Source organism: Entelurus aequoreus, linkage group LG05, assembly GCF_033978785.1.
Source record: "Entelurus aequoreus isolate RoL-2023_Sb linkage group LG05, RoL_Eaeq_v1.1, whole genome shotgun sequence".
NCBI classification, from domain to species: Eukaryota; Metazoa; Chordata; class Actinopteri; order Syngnathiformes; family Syngnathidae; genus Entelurus; species Entelurus aequoreus.
The window spans coordinates 888,106-909,181 of NC_084735.1; the positions used below are offsets into that span (position 1 = coordinate 888,106).

At 33.9% G+C, this 21,076-nt stretch overlaps 2 protein-coding genes across 3 annotated transcripts in view; both read right to left on the minus strand.

The window, feature by feature from the left end:
- Positions 1–13,373, minus strand: part of LOC133650000 (zinc-binding protein A33-like) — a 40,902-nt gene extending 27,529 nt beyond the window's left edge. For both annotated transcript variants that reach the window (XM_062046727.1, XM_062046726.1), the window contains exons 1-3: positions 13,112–13,373; positions 9,340–9,533; positions 7,499–7,544 (exon numbers count right to left, since the gene is read on the minus strand). In XM_062046727.1, coding sequence (XP_061902711.1) covers positions 7,499–7,544; positions 9,340–9,533; positions 13,112–13,288 — 417 coding nt within the window. In that variant the 5' untranslated portion in view covers positions 13,289–13,373. The remainder of the gene's footprint in view (positions 1–7,498; positions 7,545–9,339; positions 9,534–13,111) is intronic.
- Positions 13,374–15,844: 2,471 nt separating this feature from the next.
- Positions 15,845–21,076, minus strand: part of LOC133649511 (FRAS1-related extracellular matrix protein 2-like) — a 112,360-nt gene continuing 107,128 nt past the window's right edge. The window contains exon 24 of the mRNA XM_062046100.1: positions 15,845–17,047. Coding sequence (XP_061902084.1) covers positions 16,556–17,047 — 492 coding nt within the window. The 3' untranslated portion in view covers positions 15,845–16,555. The remainder of the gene's footprint in view (positions 17,048–21,076) is intronic.

Below are 21,076 nucleotides of genomic sequence, written 5' to 3' on the forward strand. Positions count from 1 at the left end.
ATATGTTAAATGTAAATATTTTTATTTCTTTTAAAACTGTATCACAATATCAGTGTTTTATATGTCGATAGTTGTTATTTTTTATACGAAAAATATGTTAAATGTAAATATTTTTATTTCTTTTAAAACTGTATCACAATATCAGTGTTTTATATGTCGATAGTTGTTATTTTTTATACGAAAAATATGTTAAATGTAAATATTTTTATTTCTTTTAAAACTGTATCACAATATCAGTGTTTTATATGTCGATAGTTGTTATTTTTTATACGAAAAATATGTTAAATGTAAATATTTTTATTTCTTTTAAAACTGTATCACAATATCAGTGTTTTATATGTCGATAGTTGTTATTTTTTATACGAAAAATATGTTAAATGTAAATACTTTTATTTTTTTTTAAAACCGTATCATGATATCAGTGTTTTATATCGATAGTTACTGATATGTCTGTAAGAAAAATATGTCAAATGTGAATATTTTTTTAATTATTTTTTTAAACTGTATCACGATATCAGTGTTTAATATCGATCCATGTCGATAGTTGTTGTTTTTTATATGAAAAATATATTATATGTAAATACTTTTATTTTTTAAAAACCGTATCATGATATCAGTGTTTTGTATCGATAGTTACTGATATGTCTGTAAGAAAAATATGTCAAATGTGAATATTTTTATAATTATTTTTTTAAACTGTATCACGATATCAGTGTTTAATATCGATCCATGTCGATAGTTGTTGTTTTTTATATGAAAAATATATTAAATGTAAATATTTTTATTTCAAAGGTAACATTATTTTAAAACTGTATCACAATGTAAGTGTTTTATAGCGATCCATGTCGATAGTTTTATTTCTTATACGAAAAATATATTAAATGTATATATTTTTATTTCAAATGTAACCTTTTAAAACTGTATCACAATATCAGTGTTTTATATGTCGATAGTTATGGATATTTTTATAAGAAAAATATATTAAATGTAAATACTTTTTTTTTTTTTTAAACCGTATCATGATATCAGTGTTTTATATCGATAGTTACTGATATTTCTGTAAGAAAAATATGTCAAATGTGAATATTTTTATAATTATTTTTTTAAACTGTATCACAATATCAGTGTTTAATATCGATCCATGTCGATAGTTGTTGTTTTTTATATGAAAAATATATTAAATGTAAATACTTTTATTTTTTAAAAACCGTATCATGATATCAGTGTTTTATATTGATAGTTACTGATATTTCTGTAAGAAAAATAAGTCAAATGTGAATATTTTTATAATTATTTTTTTAAACTGTATCACGATATCAGTGTTTAATATCGATCCATGTCGATAGTTGTTGTTTTTATATGAAAAATATATTAAATGTAAATACTTTTATTTTTTAAAAACCGTATCATATCAGTGTTTTATATTGATAGTTACTGATATTTCTGTAAGAAAAATAAGTCAAATGTGAATATTTTTATAATTATTTTTTTAAACTGTATCACGATATCAGTGTTTTATATCGATCCATGTCGTAGTTGTTGTTTTTTATATGAAAAATATATTAAATGTAAATATTTTTATTTCAAATGTAACAATCTTTTAAAACTGTATCACAATGTAAGTGTTTTATAGCGATCCATGTCGATAGTTTTATTTCTTATACGAAAAATATATTAAATGTAAATATTTTTATTTCAAATGTAACCTTCTTTTAAAACTCTATCACGATATCATTGTTTTATATCGATAGTTACTGATATTTCTGTAAGAAAAATATGTCAAATGTGAATATTTTTATAATTATTTTTTAAAACTGTATCACGATATCAGTGTTTAATATCGATCCATGTCGATAGTTGTTGTTATTTATATGAAAAATATATTATATGTAAATACTTTTATTTTTTAAAAACCGTATCATGATATCAGTGTTTTATATCGATAGTTACTGATATTTCTGTAAGAAAAATATGTCAAATGTGAATATTTTTTTAATTATTTTTTTAAACTGTATCACGATATCAGTGTTTAATATCGATCCATGTCGATAGTTGTTGTTTTTTATATGAAAAATATTTTAAATGTAAATATTTTTATTTCAAATGTAACCTTCTTTTAAAACTCTATGACAATATCAGTGTTTTATATGTCGATAGTTATTGATATTTTTATATGAAAAATATATTATATGTAAATACTTTTATTTTTTTTAAAACGTATCATGATATCAGTGTTTTATATCGATAGTTACAGATATGTCTGTAAGAAAAATATGTCAAATGTGAATATTTTTATAATTATTTTTTTAAACTGTATCACGATATCAGTGTTTAATATCGATCCATGTCGATAGTTGTTGTTTTTTATATGAAAATTATATTAAATGTAAATACGGTTTTTAAAAAAACGAAAGTATCATGATATCAGTGTTTTATATCGATAGTTACAGATATGTCTGTAAGAAAAATATGTCAAATGTGAATATTTTTATAATTATTTTTTAAAACTGTATCACGATATCAGTGTTTAATATCGATCCATGTCGATAGTTGTTTTTTATATGAAAAATATATTAAATGTAAATATTTTTATTTCAAATGTAACCTTTTAAAACTCTATGACAATATCAGTGTTTTATATGTCGATAGTTATTGATATTTTTATAAGAAAAATATATTAAATGTAAATACTTTTATTTTTTAAAAAAACGTATCATGATATCAGTGTTTTATATCGATATTTACAGATATGTCTGTAAGAAAAATATGTCAAATGTGAATATTTTTATAATTATTTTTTTAAACTGTATCACGATATCAGTGTTTAATATCGATCCATGTCGATAGTTGTTTTTTATATGAAAAATATATTATATGTAAATACTTTTATTTTTTAAAAACCGTATCATGATATCAGTGTTTTATATCGATAGTTACTGATATTTCTGTAAGAAAAATATGTCAAATGTGAATATTTTTACAATTATTTTTTAAAACTATCATGATATCAGTGTTTAATATCGATCCATGTCGATAGTTGTTGTTTTTTATATGAAAAATATATCAAATGTAAATACTTTTATTTTTTAAAAACCGTAACATGATATCAGTGTTTTATATCGATAGTTACAGATATGTCTGTAAGAAAAATATGTCAAATGTGAATATTTTTATAATTATTTTTTTAAACTGTATCACGATATCAGTGTTTAATATCGATCCATGTCGATAGTTGTTGTTTTTTATATGAAAAATATATTAAATGTAAATATTTTTATTTCAAATGTAACCTTCTTTTAAAACTCTATGACAATATCAGTGTTTTATATGTCGATAGTTATGGATATTTTTATAAGAAAAATATATTAAATGTAAATACTTTTATTTTTTTAAAAACCGTATCATGATATCGGTGTTTTATATCGATAGTTACTGATATTTCTGTAAGAAAAATATGTCAAATGTGAATATTTTTATAATTATTTTTTTAAACTGTATCACAATATCAGTGTTTAATATCGATCCATGTCGATAGTTGTTTTTTATATGAAAAATATATTAAATGTAAATACTTTTATTTTTTAAAAACCGTATCATATCAGTGTTTTATATCGATAGTTACTGATATTTCTGTAAGAAAAATATGTCAAATGTGAATATTTTTACAATTATTTTTTAAAACTGTATCACGATATCAGTGTTTAATATCGATCCACGTCGATAGTTGTTGTTTTTTATATGAAAAATATATTAAATGTAAATACTTTTATTTTTTAAAAACCGTATCATGATATCAGTGTTTTATATCGATAGTTACAGATATGTCTGTAAGAAAAATATGTCAAATGTGAATATTTTTATAATTATTTTTTTAAACTGTATCACGATATCAGTGTTTAATATCGATCCATGCCGATAGTTGTTTTTTATATGAAAAATATATTAAATGTAAATATTTTTATTTCAAATGTAACCTTCTTTTAAAACTGTATCACAATATCAGTGTTTTATATGTCGATAGTTATGGATATTTTTATAAGAAAAATATATTAAATGTAAATACTTTTATTTTTTAAAAACCGTATCATGATATCAGTGTTTTATATCGATAGTTACTGATATTTCTGTAAGAAAAATATGTCAAATGTGAATATTTTTATAATTATTTTTTAAAACTGTATCACGATATCAGTGTTTAATATCGATCCATGCCGATAGTTGTTTTTTATATGAAAAATATATTAAATGTAAATATTTTTATTTCAAATGTAACATTCTTTTAAAACTGTATCACAATGTAAGTGTTTTATAGCGATCCATGTCGATAGTTATTGATATTTGTACAAGAAAAATATATTAAATGTAAATACTTTTATTTTTTTTTATTTTTAAAAACCGTATCATGATATCAGTGTTTTATATCGATAGTTATTGATATTTTTGTAAGAAAAATATAAAAAATGTAAATATTTTTATTTTATTTTTTTTAAACTGTATCACGATATCAGTGTTTTATATCGATCCATGTCACTAGTTGATATTTTTTATAAAAATTTAAATATTTTTATTTCAAATGTAACCTTTTTTAAGGCTGTATCACAAACAATATCAGTGTTTTATATCGATCCATGTCGATAGTTATTTTTTTCAACTGTATCACAATATCAGTGTTTTATAGCAATGCATGTTGATATTTTTATAAGAGAAAAATATTAAATGTAAATACTTTTATTTTTTTAAACCGTATCATGATAGTGTTTTATATCGATAGTCATTGATATTTTTGTAAGAAAAATATATAAAATGTGAATATTTTTATATTTATTTTTTTTAAACTGTATCACGATATCAGTGTTTTATATCGATCCGGACTATAAGTGGCAGATATATATATATGTTGTGAAATGAGTTATTTACACAGAAATATTTGATCAATGTTCATTTACATACTTTAATTATATTGTAACGCGGCAGTAAAACGGCTGATCAAACAAAACAGAAGTCATGGTCATGGACCCACCTGCTGCGCAAGCTAGCTCTCCAATCAGCAAAACAGACTCAATAACTCCACTGTGACGTTTTGGTGAGTTTACTGAGGACTTTGTGAAACTCGTAAACATGTTAGCATATTAGCTAATGCTAACGACACTAGCTCAATTACATTGCGGTAGCGCATTCAAATGTGCATGAAAACACTCCTACAGACGTCACACGTGGGACAGTTTAGTAAATAAGAATTGTTTTAGTTATATTGTAAAACTGACAAACGTTGCTTGGAGTGAGGAATGAAGAATCTATACGAGTAGTAACGCTATGGACGGCTAGTTGAAAGCTTTAAAAAGAAGGGCACTACAGCCCCTGCTGTGAGTAAAACTGTCCACAACACACCTTTTCAGTGTATTTTCTTTTTTTTATTAACAATTAATTAACATTAATCAGCCGCACTGTTTATAAGCCGCAGGGTTCATAGCGTGGGGGGAAAAAAAGCAAAGGCTTATTATGGATGTCAATTTGTGTCTTTATTAAGAAAGCTTTTTTGACACTGAATTTATGTAACTCAAGTTTTTGCGTTTGAATTTTGTGAACTTAATAATTTTACATCAAATTATGCAGAAAATTTCATTGAAAAAATTCAGTGCAAAAAAATTCAATGCATAAAATTAAATGTAAAAAAATTCACAGTAAAATATTCAGTGTAAAAAAATTGGTGTACAAAATATTCAGTGTAAGAAAATTCAGCATAAAAAATTTCAGTATATAAAAAAATCTGTGTAAAAAATTTCAAAGCATAAAATTAAATGTAAAAATTTCGGTGCATAAAATATTCAGTGTAGAAAATTCAGTATAAAAAAGTTCAGTGTATAAAAATTCAGTGCAAAAAATTTGATGCATAAAAATTAAATGTAAAAAAATTCATTGTATAAATATTCGGTGTAAAATAATTCAGTGTAAAAAAATTTGGTGTATAAAATATTCAGTGTAAGAAAATTCAGTATGAAAAAAATTCTGTATAAGAAAATGCAGTATAAAAAAAAGTTCAGTGTATCAATGTTCAGTGTAAAATAATTTGGTGTATAAAATATTCAGTGTAAGAAAATTCAGTGCAAAAAATTTGATGCATAAAAATGTAATGTAAAAAAAATTAATTGTATAAATATTCAGTGTAAAATAATTCAGTGTTAAAAAAATTGATGTATAAAATATTCAGTGTAAGAAAATGCAGTGTATAAAAATTCAGTGCAAAAAATGTAATGCATAAAAATGTAATGTAAAAAAAAATAATTGTATAAATATTCAGTGTAAAATAATTCAATGTAAAAAAATTTGATGTATAAAATATTCAGTGTAAGAAAATGCAGTGTATAAAAATTCAGTGCAAAAAATGTAATGCATAACAATTTAATGTAAAAAAATTCATTGTATAAATATTCAGGGTAAAAAAATTAGGTGAATAAAATATTCAGTGCAAGAAAATTCAGTATAAAAAAATTCAGTATATAAAAAATTTGGTGTCGAAAAATGTGCTGCTTCAAAAAGCAAGACACCATCCATCCTATCCATTTTCTACCGCTTGTCCGTTTCGGAGGTGTGGCGGACCAATCATTTTTATAGTTTGAAAACATTGACATGTTAATGATGTTGTCTTATGCCAAGGTAGCCCAGTTAATTACCTTTTTATGCTGTTTGGCAAGACCGCATGTCACGTGACCTCAAACTTGACACTCCATTGGCTGCTTCTGAGACAGGATCCATTGCTTCAGTCTTAATTTACCAGAAGTGAGTCTTGACTTTTGAAGCAGCACATTTTTTGACACTTGAATTTTTATACATTGCATCTTAAAACACCGTATTTATTTTCAATTAAATTGTAAGCATAATTTGATGTACAAAAATTCAAATTCAGTTACAATTCAGTGTAAAAAAAAACCAACATGCTTATTATATTACAGAGTTTACGGTATTGCAAATGTTTTTTCTTCGTGGACTTGCTTTGTCAAGGAAAAGTCAAACGTTTGTTTTTGCTCAGGCTCAAGGGCCAAAGACGGAGGAGGCCTACAAGAGATCTTAGAACGGACCACATGGAACTTAACGCACCCTATGTTCCGTCCGGAAACCTACGTTCCAAGAAAGTGTGCAGGCTGTAGAACCTGTACTATTGAGTACTCTGGAATGCTCCACCAGCACATTAAAACTCATCTACATACTCTAGCTTTCAAATAAGACTGTTTTAGACCAGTTGACCTGCCGCTTCTCCCCTGCAAGGAAAGGTTACCGGAAGGCCGCCGACAATCCCTACCAGATACTAGTCTGGAGGAGATGCTAGCTGTTGTAAGTCATGACCCAGTGTGGACCCCTCCTCCATGACCTGGATGGAGACCTCCTACCACCCTCTGCTCGTCCCCCGAGGATGAATATTTTGCAACAACTGTGGTTTGTGCAGCCCTTCTAGGCACCAAGGACTATTAAAAAAATCTTTGACTGAGGGATTGAGTCTTACCTTCATATTGTCGACCACTTCTGAAACTGAGGAGACTTGGTGATGTCTGGAAAACAAAACAAGAGCAGTCTAAACATCTTTTGTTTACATGTACGAGCGGCCATGACACTTATCCTTGTTTTTAGTTAGCATCAACACAACACACGCCATTATATAGCATTATTCACATGTGAATAATATAAATACAGTCTATTATACAGCATTATTCACTTGTGGATAATATAAATGCAGTCTATTATACAGCATTATTCACATGTGAATAATATAAATGCAGTCTATTATACAGCATTATTCACATGTGAATAATGTAAATACAGTCTATTATACAGCATTATTCACATGTGAATAATATAAATACAGTCTATTATACAGCATTATTCACATGTGAATAATATAAATACAGTCTATTATACAGCATTATTCACATGTGAATAATATAAATACAGTCTATTATACAGCATTATTCACATGTGAATGTAAATACAGTCTATTATACAGCATTATTCACATGTGAATAACATAAATACAGTCTATTATACAGTATTATTCACATGTGAATAATATAAATACAGTCTATTATACAGCATTATTCACACGTGAATAATATAAATACAGTCTATTATACAGCATTATTCACATGTGAATAATATAAATACAGTCTATTATACAGCATTATTCACATGTGAATAATATAAATACAGACTATTATACAGCATTATTCACATGTGAATGTAAATACATTGTATTATACAGCATTATTCACGTGTGAATAACAAATACAGTCTATTATACAGCATTATTCACATGTGAATAACATAAATAGTCTATTATACAGCATTATTCACGTGTGAATAACAAATACAGTATATTATACAGCATTATTCACATGTGAATAACATAAATACAGTCTATTATACAGCATTATTCACGTGTGAATAACAAATACAGTCTATTATACAGCATTATTCACATGTGAATAACAAATACAGTCTATTATACAGCATTATTCACATGTGAATAATATAAATACACTCTATATTATACAGCATTATTTACATGTGAATAACATAAATACAGTCTATTATACAGCATTATTCACATGTGAATAACATAAATACACTCTATATTATACAGCATTATTCACATGTGAATAACATAAATACACTCTATATTATACAGCATTATTCACATGTGAATAACATAAATACAGTCTATTATACAGCATTATTCACGTGTGAATAACAAATACAGTCTATTATACAACATTATTCACATGTGAATAACAAATACAGTCTATTATACAGCATTATTCACATGTGAATAACAAATCCAGTCTATTATACAGCATTATTCACATGTGAATAATATAAATACACTCTATATTATACAGCATTATTTACATGTGAATAACATAAATACAGTCTATTATACAGCATTATTCACTTGTGAATAATATAAATACACTCTATATTATACAGCATTATTTACATGTGAATAACATAAATACAGTCTATTATACAGCATTATTCACTTGTGAATAATATAAATACAGTCTATTATACAGCATTATTCACATGTGAATAACATAAATACACTCTATATTATACAGCATTATTCACATGTGAATAACATAAATACAGTCACTGCCGTTGTGTCCTTGGGCAAGACACTTTACCCACCTGCTCCCAGTGCCACCCACACTGCTTTAAATGTCACTTAGATATGCCTACATGTGTTTCTGTACAGTATTTCTCCAGCAATGGTCACGTGGTGACATCATTGATGGTGTTTTGAGAGGCCTAGGTGGGAAACGCACGGCCCACTGCAGGGTTTTTGTGTACCTGTGAGACCTGGAATCCCTGCAGACCACACAGATGCGGCTCTTGTCGGTCTGGCAGTAGAGTTTGAGTTCCTTGCCGTGTTGCTCGCACTTGCCGTCCGCCTTCTGCGGCTTGGGGGGAGACTGGCCCGCGTCCAGACACTCCACCAGGTTCTGCACCAGGTAGTTCTTGGTGAAGGTCCTCTTGTTGAACACCTGGGTGTGGGGGAGGGAGTACAAAAGGTCATTTTGGCCATTATCATTTGAAATGCCAAAAGATGAGTAACACAGACGTTACTAGATCTAAAACAATTTCATTTTAACTTTATGTTTCAAACAATAACAACAACAAAAATATAGAAATAATAAGAAAGGAAACAGCCGAACCGGAAGTTGCAGATAACAAGTGAAACATTGACACTATCACACAACACAACTTCGGCTTAATAAACGATTACATTTCAGCTCAATTCAATGAAGTTGAGCTCACGATGCAGCAAGTTGAACGATGCGGACACGTTTGTTACTGGCCACTTCCTAATAAGCCTTGGAGACTTTGCGTGTGCAAGTAACATGCAACTATAATCATTTCATACGTGTTTATATTGACGCATGTGCTGTTTTACACTGCAGTGTTGTGTGCTTAGCTGTTGTGTAGCTGCGAGCTCTACTAGTAGTCATGGTCACCTTTTGTCAATGACTTTGGCAAAGTAGAAGACATTGTGCGCTTCTAGGCGTTAACTGGCTGTGCGGCTTTGCGCAAGTAAACACAACCGCTCGTATCGCACATGATATCGCACACAAGTGAACGCGACTGCTCGTATCGCACACAAGTGAACACGACTGCTTGTATCACACACAAGTGAACACGACTTCTCGTATCGCACGATACCGCACACGAGTGAACACGACTGCTCGTATCGCACACGAGTGAACACGACTGCTCGTATCGCACACAAGTGAACACGACTGCTCGTATCGCACACAAGTGAACACGACTGCTCGTATCGCACACAAGTGAACATGACTGCTCGTATCGCACACAAGTGAACACGACTGCTCGTATCGCACACAAGTGAGCATGACTGCTCGTATCGCACACAAGTCAACACGGCTGCTCGTGTCGCACATGCTATCGCACACAAGTGAACACGACCGCTCGTGTCGCACGCAAGTGAAGACGACTGCTCGTATCGCACACAAGTGAACACGACTGCTCATATCGCACAAGTGAACACAACTGCTCGTGTCGCACATGCTATCGCACACAAGTGAACACGACTGCACATATCGCACACAAGTGAACACGACTGCTCATATCGCACACAAGTGAACACGACTGCTCGTATCGCACACAAGTGAACACGACTGCTCGTATCGCACACAAGTTAACACGACTGCTCATATCGCACACAAGTGAACACGACTGCTCGTATTGCACACAAGTGAATACGGCTGCTCGTATCGCACACAAGTGAACACGACTGCTCGTATCGCACACAAGTGAACACGACTGCTCGTATCGCACACAAGTGAACACGACTGCTCGTATAGCACACAAGTGAACACGACTGCTCGTATCGCACACAAGTGAACACGACTGCTCGTATCGCACACAAGTGAACACGACTGCTCGTATCGCACACAAGTGAGCACGACTGCTCGTATCGCACACAAGTCAACACGGCTGCTCGTGTCGCACATGCTATCGCACACAAGTGAACACGACCGCTCGTGTTGCACGCAAGTGAAGACGACTGCTCGTATCGCACACAAGTGAACACGACTGCTCGTATCGCACACAAGTCAACACGGCTGCTCGTGTCGCACATGCTATCGCACACAAGTGAACACGACCGCTCGTGTTGCACGCAAGTGAAGACGACTACTCGTATCACACACAAGTGAACACGACTGCTCATATCGCACAAGTGAACACAACTGCTCGTGTCGCACATGCTATCGCACACAAGTGAACACGACTGCTCATATCGCACACAAGTGAACACGACTGCTCGTATCGCACACAAGTGAACACGACTGCTCGTATCGCACACAAGTGAACACGGCTGCTCGCATCACACACAAGTGAACACGACTGCTCGTATCGCACACAAGTGAACACGACTGCTCGTATCGCACACAAGTGAATACGGCTGCTCGCATCACACACAAGTGAACACGACTGCTCGTATCGCACACAAGTGAACATGACTGCTCGTGTCGCACACAAGTGAACACGACTGCTCGTATCGCACAAAAGTGAGCACGACTGCTCGTATTGCACACGACTGCTCGCATCGCACAAAAGTGAGCACCACTGCTCGTATCGCACACAAGTGAACACGACTGCTCGTATCGCACACAAGTGAACACGACTACTCGTATAGCACACAAGTGAACAGGGCTGCTCGCATCGCACACAAGTGAACACGACTGCTCCTATCGCACACAAGTGAACATGACTGCTCGTGTCGCACGCAAGTGAACACGAAAGCTCGTATCGCACACAAGTGAACAGGACTGCTCGTGTCGCACGCAAGTGAACACGACTGCTTGTATCGCACAAAAGTGAGCACGACTGCTCGTATCGCACACAAGTGAGCATGACTGCTCGTATCGCACACAAGTGAACACGACTGCTTGTATCGCACATGCTATCGCACACAAGTGAACACGATTGCTCGTATCGCACACAAACGAACACGACTGCTCGTATCGCACACAAGTGAACACGACTGCATGTATTGCACATGCTATCGCACACAAGTGAACACGATTGCTCGTATCGCACACAAGTGAACACGACTGCTCGTATCGCACACAAGTGAACATGACTGCTCGTGTCGCACGCAAGTGAACACGAAAGCTCGTATCGCACACAAGTGAACAGGACTGCTTGTGTCGCACGCAAGTGAACACGACTGCTCGTATCGCACAAAAGTGAGCATGACTGCTCGTATCGCACACAAGTGAGCAGGACTGCTCGTATCGCACACAAGTGAACACGACTGCTTGTATCGCACATGCTATTGCACACAAGTGAACACGATTGCTCGTATCGCACACAAACGAACACGACTGCTCGTATCGCACACAAACGAACACGACTGCTCGTGTCGCACACAAGTGAACACGACTGCTTGTATCGCACGTGCCATCGCACACAAGTGAACACGATTGCTCGTATCGCACACAAGTGAACACGACTGCTCGTATCGCACACAAGTGAACATGACTGCTCGTGTCGCACGCAAGTGAACACGAAAACTCGTATCGCACACAAGTGAACAGGACTGCTCGTGTCGCACGCAAGTGAACACGACTGCTCGTATCGCACAAAAGTGAGCACGACTGCTCTTATCGCACACAAGTGAGCACGACTGCTCGTATCGCACACAAGTGAACACGACTGCTTGTATCGCACATGCTATCGCACACAAGTGAACACGATTGCTCGTATCGCACACAAACGAACATGACTGCTTGTATCGCACACAAGTGAACACGATTGCTCGTATCGCACACAAGCGAACACGACTGCTCGTATCGCACACAAGCAAACACGACTGCTCGTATCGCACGTGATATCGCGGGGAGGGTGGGGGGGGTTCAAAGGGCGGGAGTTAGAACGTGACGTCACGACCAACACGTTAAAGCTATGGAGATGCTAACGTTAGCGACCAGCTAGCTCGTCCAACAAATTACGGCGCCAAACAACATGGCGGGTGCTACCACCAGGACAATTGGGCGACATTACCGGTGTTACCACTAGGACAATTGGGCGACATTACCGTCCTACACTGCGGGCACTGGTAGCCATAGTCGCCGCCATTTTCGTCCCAGTGCATGGAGATGCAAAAGTGGCAGAAATTGTGGCCGCACTTGAGGATGACGGCGTCTTTGAAGTAGTCCAAGCAAATGACGCAGGTGAGCTCCTGCCTCAGGACGTCCCCGGACGCTGCGGCCATGTTGTGTTTAACAAGGCGACACGACAACCGCGGCGAGGCTTCTTCGTGCTGGCGAGCTGGGATGAAAACACCGGAAACGACCTGGTTGTGATAACACGTCATCAGGCCCTTGGCAGCCAATCACCTTCCGCCCTTCTTTCCTGGGTGGGCGTGACCAAAGAGGCACCGTTGTTGTAGGTTACAGCTCTGTCCGCTAGATGGCGACACTTTGCGGCAAAGTCCAGAACGAGGAAATGAGCAACTGTCATTTTTTTTTTCATGAAAGAGATATATCTTAGGTAATTTTGGGCCATTATTATTTGAAATGCCAAAAGATGAATAACACAGCGTCGAAAAGCAGTTACTAGATCTAAAACAATGTTATGTTTCAAACAATAACAAAAAAAATCGTCAACAGAAACGAAACACCGGAACCGGAAGTTGCTACTAAAAGCCAATACATGACTGACCTGTCGGGGGGAAAAACTATGTGGTTGTATTGTTGATCGTGGATCATAATAATTGAATATACAAACGCAGACTACAACACCACACTTGTTTTCTCCTACAAGCCAGTCAGTGGTCTTTAAAAATAACAACTTCCGCTTCCGGTATCGCTTTTATTTCAAAATAAAATGATATTAAACAATCAGCTTTTTGTTGTTATTCAATTACCATCCATGACCAAACTTTACTAGTATGTCCTAAGTTTAAATGTCAATAGCACAACAATTTGATCTTTAAAACAATTTCTCCCAAATTATTTATGTTTATTACAACCTAAAAAAAACTGCTTTCTCACATACAAATTCTATATTTCTTCTATACTGTGTCGGCAAATTAATTAATGATTAACATCCATTTCATCAAATACATGTACAAATAAAAAAAATCATAAGTAGACACAATGTGATATCAAGTTTGAGTGCGACTGTCTTTAGCATTGGTGTTTATGTGATGAACATACATTTGCATTGCATAGTTTGGTTGTGTTGTCATCAGCAGGTAAACAATATGAATATTATGTGCGTCGTTGGAATGTTCTAGTGACAAACATACAGCGTGTGAAACATTGACACTATCACACAACACAATAAAAACACAAAGTAGTATGTCTTGTAAAAAAAACAAAAAAAACTACACAAAAAACATCAACTTCGGCTTAATAAACGATTACATTTCACATACGTAGCAGCTCAATTCATGAAGTTGAGCTCGCGATGCAGCAAGTTGAAGGATGCGGACACGTTTGTTACTGGACACTTCCTAATAAGCCTTGGAGACTTTGCGTGTGCAAGTAACATGCAACTATAATCATTTGATACGTGTTTATATTGACGCATGTGCTGTTTTACACTGCAGTGTTGTGACAATGTTGTGTGCTTAGCTGTTGTGTAGCTGCAAGCTCTACTAGTAGCCTATAGCCTAGCATGGTCACCTTTTGTCAATGACTTTGGCAAAGTAGAAGAAATTGTGTGCTTTTAGGCGTCAACAGGCTGTCCAGCTTTGCACAAGTGAACACGACCGCTCATATCGCACACGACATCGCACACAAGTGAATATGACTGCTTGCATCGCACATGATATCGCAGACTGCTCGTATCGCACATGATATCGCACACAAGCGAACACGACTGCTCGTGTCGCACAGAACATAGCACACAAGCGAACACGACTGCTCGTATAGCGCATGACATCGTCTATGGTGCTGGGGACGAGCACGATCGGATAGGGGAGGGGCATGTGCTGACGGCGAGACACAGCTGGCAGGTGATTAGATTTCACGGGTGGTACGTGTTAATCTAATCATCTGTTGTCTTTAACAGTGAGCGGCCGAGAGCAGGAGGGGGATAGGATACGCACGTGGCTGAAAAGTCACGTCCTGCTGGAGAGAAATCTGTGAGAAGTTCTATGGACATTAAAACATTGTTAGAAACTGCAAGCTGGACTGCTGTGCCGTGTATAATAGTGGAACGGATAGGAAGCAACTTCCACATATATATATATATATATATATATATATATATATATATATATATATATATATATATATATATATATATATATATATATATATATATATATATATATATATATATATATATATATATATATATATATATAAGTATATATATATATATATATATATATATATTTTTTTTTTAAATATGTCCTTTCTAGCCCATCCATCAATCCTTTAAAAAAAAAAAAAATAGAAAGGACATGTTAAAAACAAAACAAAAAAGAAAAAAAAAAGAGAATTCAATTACATTTTTTTTTTTTAATTCGTCCTTTCTATTTTATTTAATTTTTTATTTGTAATGGATTGATAAATGGGCGAGAAAGGACTGATTCATTTTATTTTTAAAATGTAATTTAATTTTTATTTACATTTTTTTTAATAAATTTTTCCTTTTTAGCCTATCCAACAATACATTAAAAAAAATAAAAAAAACAGAAAGGACAGATTTATAAAAAAAATAAAATGTAATTCAATTTTCTTGTTTTTATTTTTTCATTTTTATAATATGTCTTTTCTAGCCCATCCAGCAATCCATACAATTGAGAAAAAAATAAAATAAAATTTAAAAAAAATACTTTTTTTTTTTTTTTAACCTGGCCCTTCTATTTTATTTTATTTTATTTTTTTATGGATTGATGGATGGGCTAGAAAGGGCGGATTAAAAATGTTTTTTACATTTTTTAAATTTAATTCCTTTTTTTTTTTTTTGTAGATATGTCCTTTCTAGCCGATCCATCAACCCATTAAAAAAAATTAAAATAAATAAAATAAAATAGAAAGGACAGATAAAAAAATAAAATACATGTTAATTAAATTTTTTAATTGAAATTTTTTTAATATGTCCTTTCTAGCCACCAATCCAATTAATTAATCAATCTACGAGCCGGATATTTTGGGCGCTGGCGGGCCGTAGTTTGGGGACCCCTGATTTAGACTCATCAAAATATGACAAACAGTACAAAAAAAGTCCAAATGAAAAGTGAAGATATTTTCTGAATTGGTGTACCTAATGAAGTGTCCAGTGCGAGTCCTTACGGCACTTCTGAGTACACAAGTGAGGGATATTTGTTCTAAATTTCATCCTAAAGGAGAGAAAAGAAGTCAACAAAAAAAAAAGGTGAGGTGAAATCCCGTGACGAGGTCCCGGAGGGGACGTGATGGCGTCTTCAGGCACCGGAAGTCACAAGTGGGACGCGACCAGTCGCCATTGCAGTGGCGGTGAAAGAGAGGTCCTAAAAAGTGGTATAAAATGTGTTTCTGCCGGCTTAGACCTCGGAGCTGTCGCGGCAGTCGTGCATGCGGACCACCAGCATGGGCTCGGCGCTGACGGAGCCTTTGACCGCCTCCCGCCACCCGTCCTTCTGCCTGGAGCGGAGCGCCAGCGTCAGCGCCGCGCCCACCAGCGCCGCCAGCAACACGCCCACCAGCGCGCCGGCCACCGTCACCGCGCCCTCGTCGCCCTCGTCGCCGCCCGGCTCCGCCCCGCGCGCCGGCGCCTCGTCTCCGCCTCCCTTCCGTCGCTCGCTGCGTTCCAGCGCCACGTGCATGATGTTGGTGCCGCGGTTGTTGTCGCCGCCGATGTCCGTGGCGACCTCCGGGACCTGCTCGCCGACCGACCTCCTGGGCCGATCGCCGCCGCCGCCCGCGGACGTGAAGGACTGGCGTTCCAGGCTGCGCTTCCCGATCCCGCGGTTGGCGTTTTCCTTGGAGCGGACGGTGTAGATGGTGTGGATGTACCACTCACGACCCGACGCCACCTGGAGAAAACACCAGGAATGACTTTCAGGTTCAAATGCTCTTAAAGTGGCAGTACAGTGGAAGAAAAAATGAAGTTTGATCTGATTTATGACACTTAAAAGACTTATAAAGCGTGCGAGTAAGTAGATATAATCAAATAGTATCAATCTCACAGAGATTCCTGAGACATTTTGAGAGATAATGATGTAGAGGAGGAGCCACAGATCCCTTCCCCATCAACAACAATGCTAATCAAGCAGACTTTGTGATTACTTTGGGAAAATTATGATCCAGAACCTTATATTTTTGAGCCCGAACACAAAGAGGATGAGCAATATGTTTTAGAAGCTTTATTTAATTCATTATAGCATTAGCAGCATTGCTAGGTGCTAAACATACAAACTAAACATAATAAAGCATAATAAAACAAACACTTATTGTAATATTTCCACTCTCGCTGGGATAGATATGATCAAAATAGTATCAATCTCACGGAGATTCCCGAGACATTTTGAGAGATAATGACGTAGAGGAGGAGCCACAGATCCCTTCCCCTTTAACAACAATGCTAATCAAGCAGACTTTGTGATTACTTTGGGAACAATTATGATCCAGAACCTTATATTTTTGAGCCCGAACACAAAGAGGATGAGCAATAAGTTTTAGAAGCCGAGCGCTAAAAGGATGTAGCGTTATTGTGACACTGTAGCATTAGCAGCATTGCTAGGTGCTAAACATACAAACTAACCATAATAAAACAAAACACTTACTGTGATATTTTCACTCTCGCTGGGATAGACATGATCAAAATAGTATCAATCTCACGGAGATCCCGAGACATTTTGAGAGATAATGACGTAGAGGAGGAGCCACAGATCCCTCTCCCATCAACAACAATGCTAATCAAGCAGACTTTGTGATTACTTTGGGAAAATTATGATCCAGAACCTTATATTTTTGAGCCCGAACACAAAGAGGATGAGCAATATGTTTTACAAGCTTTATTTAATTCATTATACCATTAGCAGCATTGCTAGGTGCTAAACATACAAACTAACCACAATAAAACAAAACACTTACTGTGATATTTTCACTCTCGCTAGGATAGACATGATCAAAATAGTATCAATCTTACGGAGATCCCGAGACATTTTGAGAGATAATGACGTAGAGGAGGAGCCACAGATCCCTTCCCCATCAACAACAATGCTAATCAGGCAGACTTTGGGATTACTTTGGGATAATTATGATCCAGAACCTTATATTTTTGAGCCCGAACACAAAGAGGATGGGCAATATGTTTTAGAAGCTTTATTTAATTCATTGTAGTATTAGCAGCATTGCTAGGTGCTAAACATACAAACTAAACATAATAAAACATAATAAAACAAACACTTATTGTAATATTTCGACTCTCGCTAGGATAGATATGATCAAAATAGTATCAATCTCACGGAGATTCCCGAGACATTTTGAGAGATAATGACGTAGAGGAGGATCCACAGATCCCTTCCCCATCAACAACAATGCTAATCAAGCAGACTTTGTGATTACTTTGGGACAATTATGATCCAGAACTTTATATTTTTGAGCCCGAACACAAAGAGGATGAGTAATAAGTTTTAGAAGCCGGGTGCTAAACGGATGTAGCGTTATTGTGACACTGTAGCATTAGCAGCATTGCTAGGTGCTAAACATACAAACTAACCATAATAAAAGAAACACTTACTGTGATATTTTCACTCTCGCTAGGATAGACATGATCAAAATAGTATCAATCTTACGGAGATCCCGAGACATTTTGAGAGATAATGACGTAGAGGAGGAGCCACAGATCCCTTCCCCATCAACAACAATGCTAATCAGGCAGACTTTGTGATTACTTTGGGATAATTATGATCCAGAACCTTATATTTTTGAGCCCGAACACAAAAAGGATGAGTAATAAGTTTTAGCAGCTTAATTGAATTCACTATAGCATTAGCAGCATTCATATATCAATATTTTTTTTTAACTTTCATCACTTAAATAATTACAGATCAACTTCAGATCTATCCCTTGACATAAAGTTTAAGGTTTTAAAATGTTTTATGCCCTTTTTATGAAAAAAACAACGTTTTTATGGCAAAAAAAACAAATCTGCAATATTTTCCCCAAAAACTATTTCAGAGTGGAATATTTGATGTGAAGCAATTGGAGTTTTAAATATGTCAATAATTCATAACAACATTGATTTTGATTCATTATTATTTTTTGAGCAATGGCGAAAAGTCTCGAAGACCCAAAAGGAGCTCACTCATAAAAGTGTTAAAAATAAGTCATATATTAATATATATTATTTTTACTTTCAATGCTTAAATCTCTAGATCAACTTTAGATTTATCTGTCGATTGTATATTTACATTTTTAAAATATTTTTTTAAAGTTTTACTACATTTAATTCCCTTTTTGTCAAAAACAAGCTTTTTTTTTTATTTAAATGGAAAACACAAAATATGCAATATTTTCCCCATAAAAGTGGAGTATTTGATGTGAAGTAATTGGAGCATTAAATATGTCAATAATTCATAACATTGATTTTTCATTTATTATTATTTTCTGAGCAATTACAGTTAAAAAAAACCAAACTCACACTAAACCCAAACGGAGCCCACTCATAAAAGTGTTAAAAATAGGTCATATATTAATATACATACATTTTTCTTTCAACGCTTTAATCTCTAGATACATTTTAGACTTATCTGTTGATTAAAAGATGTTAATGTTCCGAATGGACCCCACTCATAAAAGTGTTAAAAATATATATATTAATTTTCCTTTCAATGCTTACATCTCTAGATCAGCTTCAGATCTATCTGTTGATTATATTTTATTGTTTTTATTAAATGTTTTTTTATGTTTTGCCCTTTTTGTAAAAAAAACCCCAGTTTTATTTAAATAGAAAACACTAAATATGCAACATTTTCCCCATAAAAATAGAATATTTTATATGAAATAATTGGAGCCTTAAACAGATCAATAATTCATAATAACATTGATTTTGATTCATTACTATTTTTTCAGCGATGACAATTAAAAAAAAAAAATCACACTAAAGGTCTCGAGGACCCAAACGGACCCCACTCATAAAAGTGTTAAAAATATATTTTGTTTAAAAAAAAAAATGTTTTCTTATGTTTTGCCCTTTAAAAAAAACAAAAAAAAAACGGTTTTATTTAAATGGAAAACACAAAATATGCAATATTTTCCCCATAAAAGTGGAGTATTTGATGTGAAGTAATTGGAGCATTAAATATGTCAATAATTCATAACAACATTGATTTTTTCATTTATTATTATTTTCTGAGCAATTACAGTTAAAAAACAAACAAACTCACACTAAAGGTCTCTGGGACCCAAATGGAGCCCACTCATAAAAGTGTTAAAAATAGGTCATATATTAATATAAATATATTTTTCTTTCAACGCTTTAATATCTAGATACATTTTAGATTTATCTGTTGATTAAAAGATGTTAATGTTTTGTAATGTTTTGCCCTTTTTGTAAAAAAAAAAAAAAAATTATTTAAATGGAAAACACAAAATATGCAATATTTTCCCCATAAAAGTGGAATATTTTATATAAAGTAATGGAGTCTTGAATATGTCAATAATTCATAACATTGACAATTGAAAAAATAATAATTGGGGGACCCGAATGGACCCCACTCATAAAAGTGTTAAAAATATATATATTAATTTTCCTTTCAATGCTTAAATCTCTAGATCAGCTTCAGATCTATCTGTTGATTATAATATTTTATTGTTTTTATTAAATGTTTTGTTATGTTTTGCCCTTTTTGTAAAAAAAAACCCAGTTTTATTTAAATAGAAAACACAAAATATGCAATATTTTCCCCATAAAAATAGAATATTTGATATGAAATAATTGGAGCCTTAAACAGATCAATAATTCATAATAACATTGATTTTGATTCATTACTATTTTTTCAGCGATGACAATTAAAAAAAAAAAAAAATCACACTAAAGGTCTCGAGGACCCAAACGG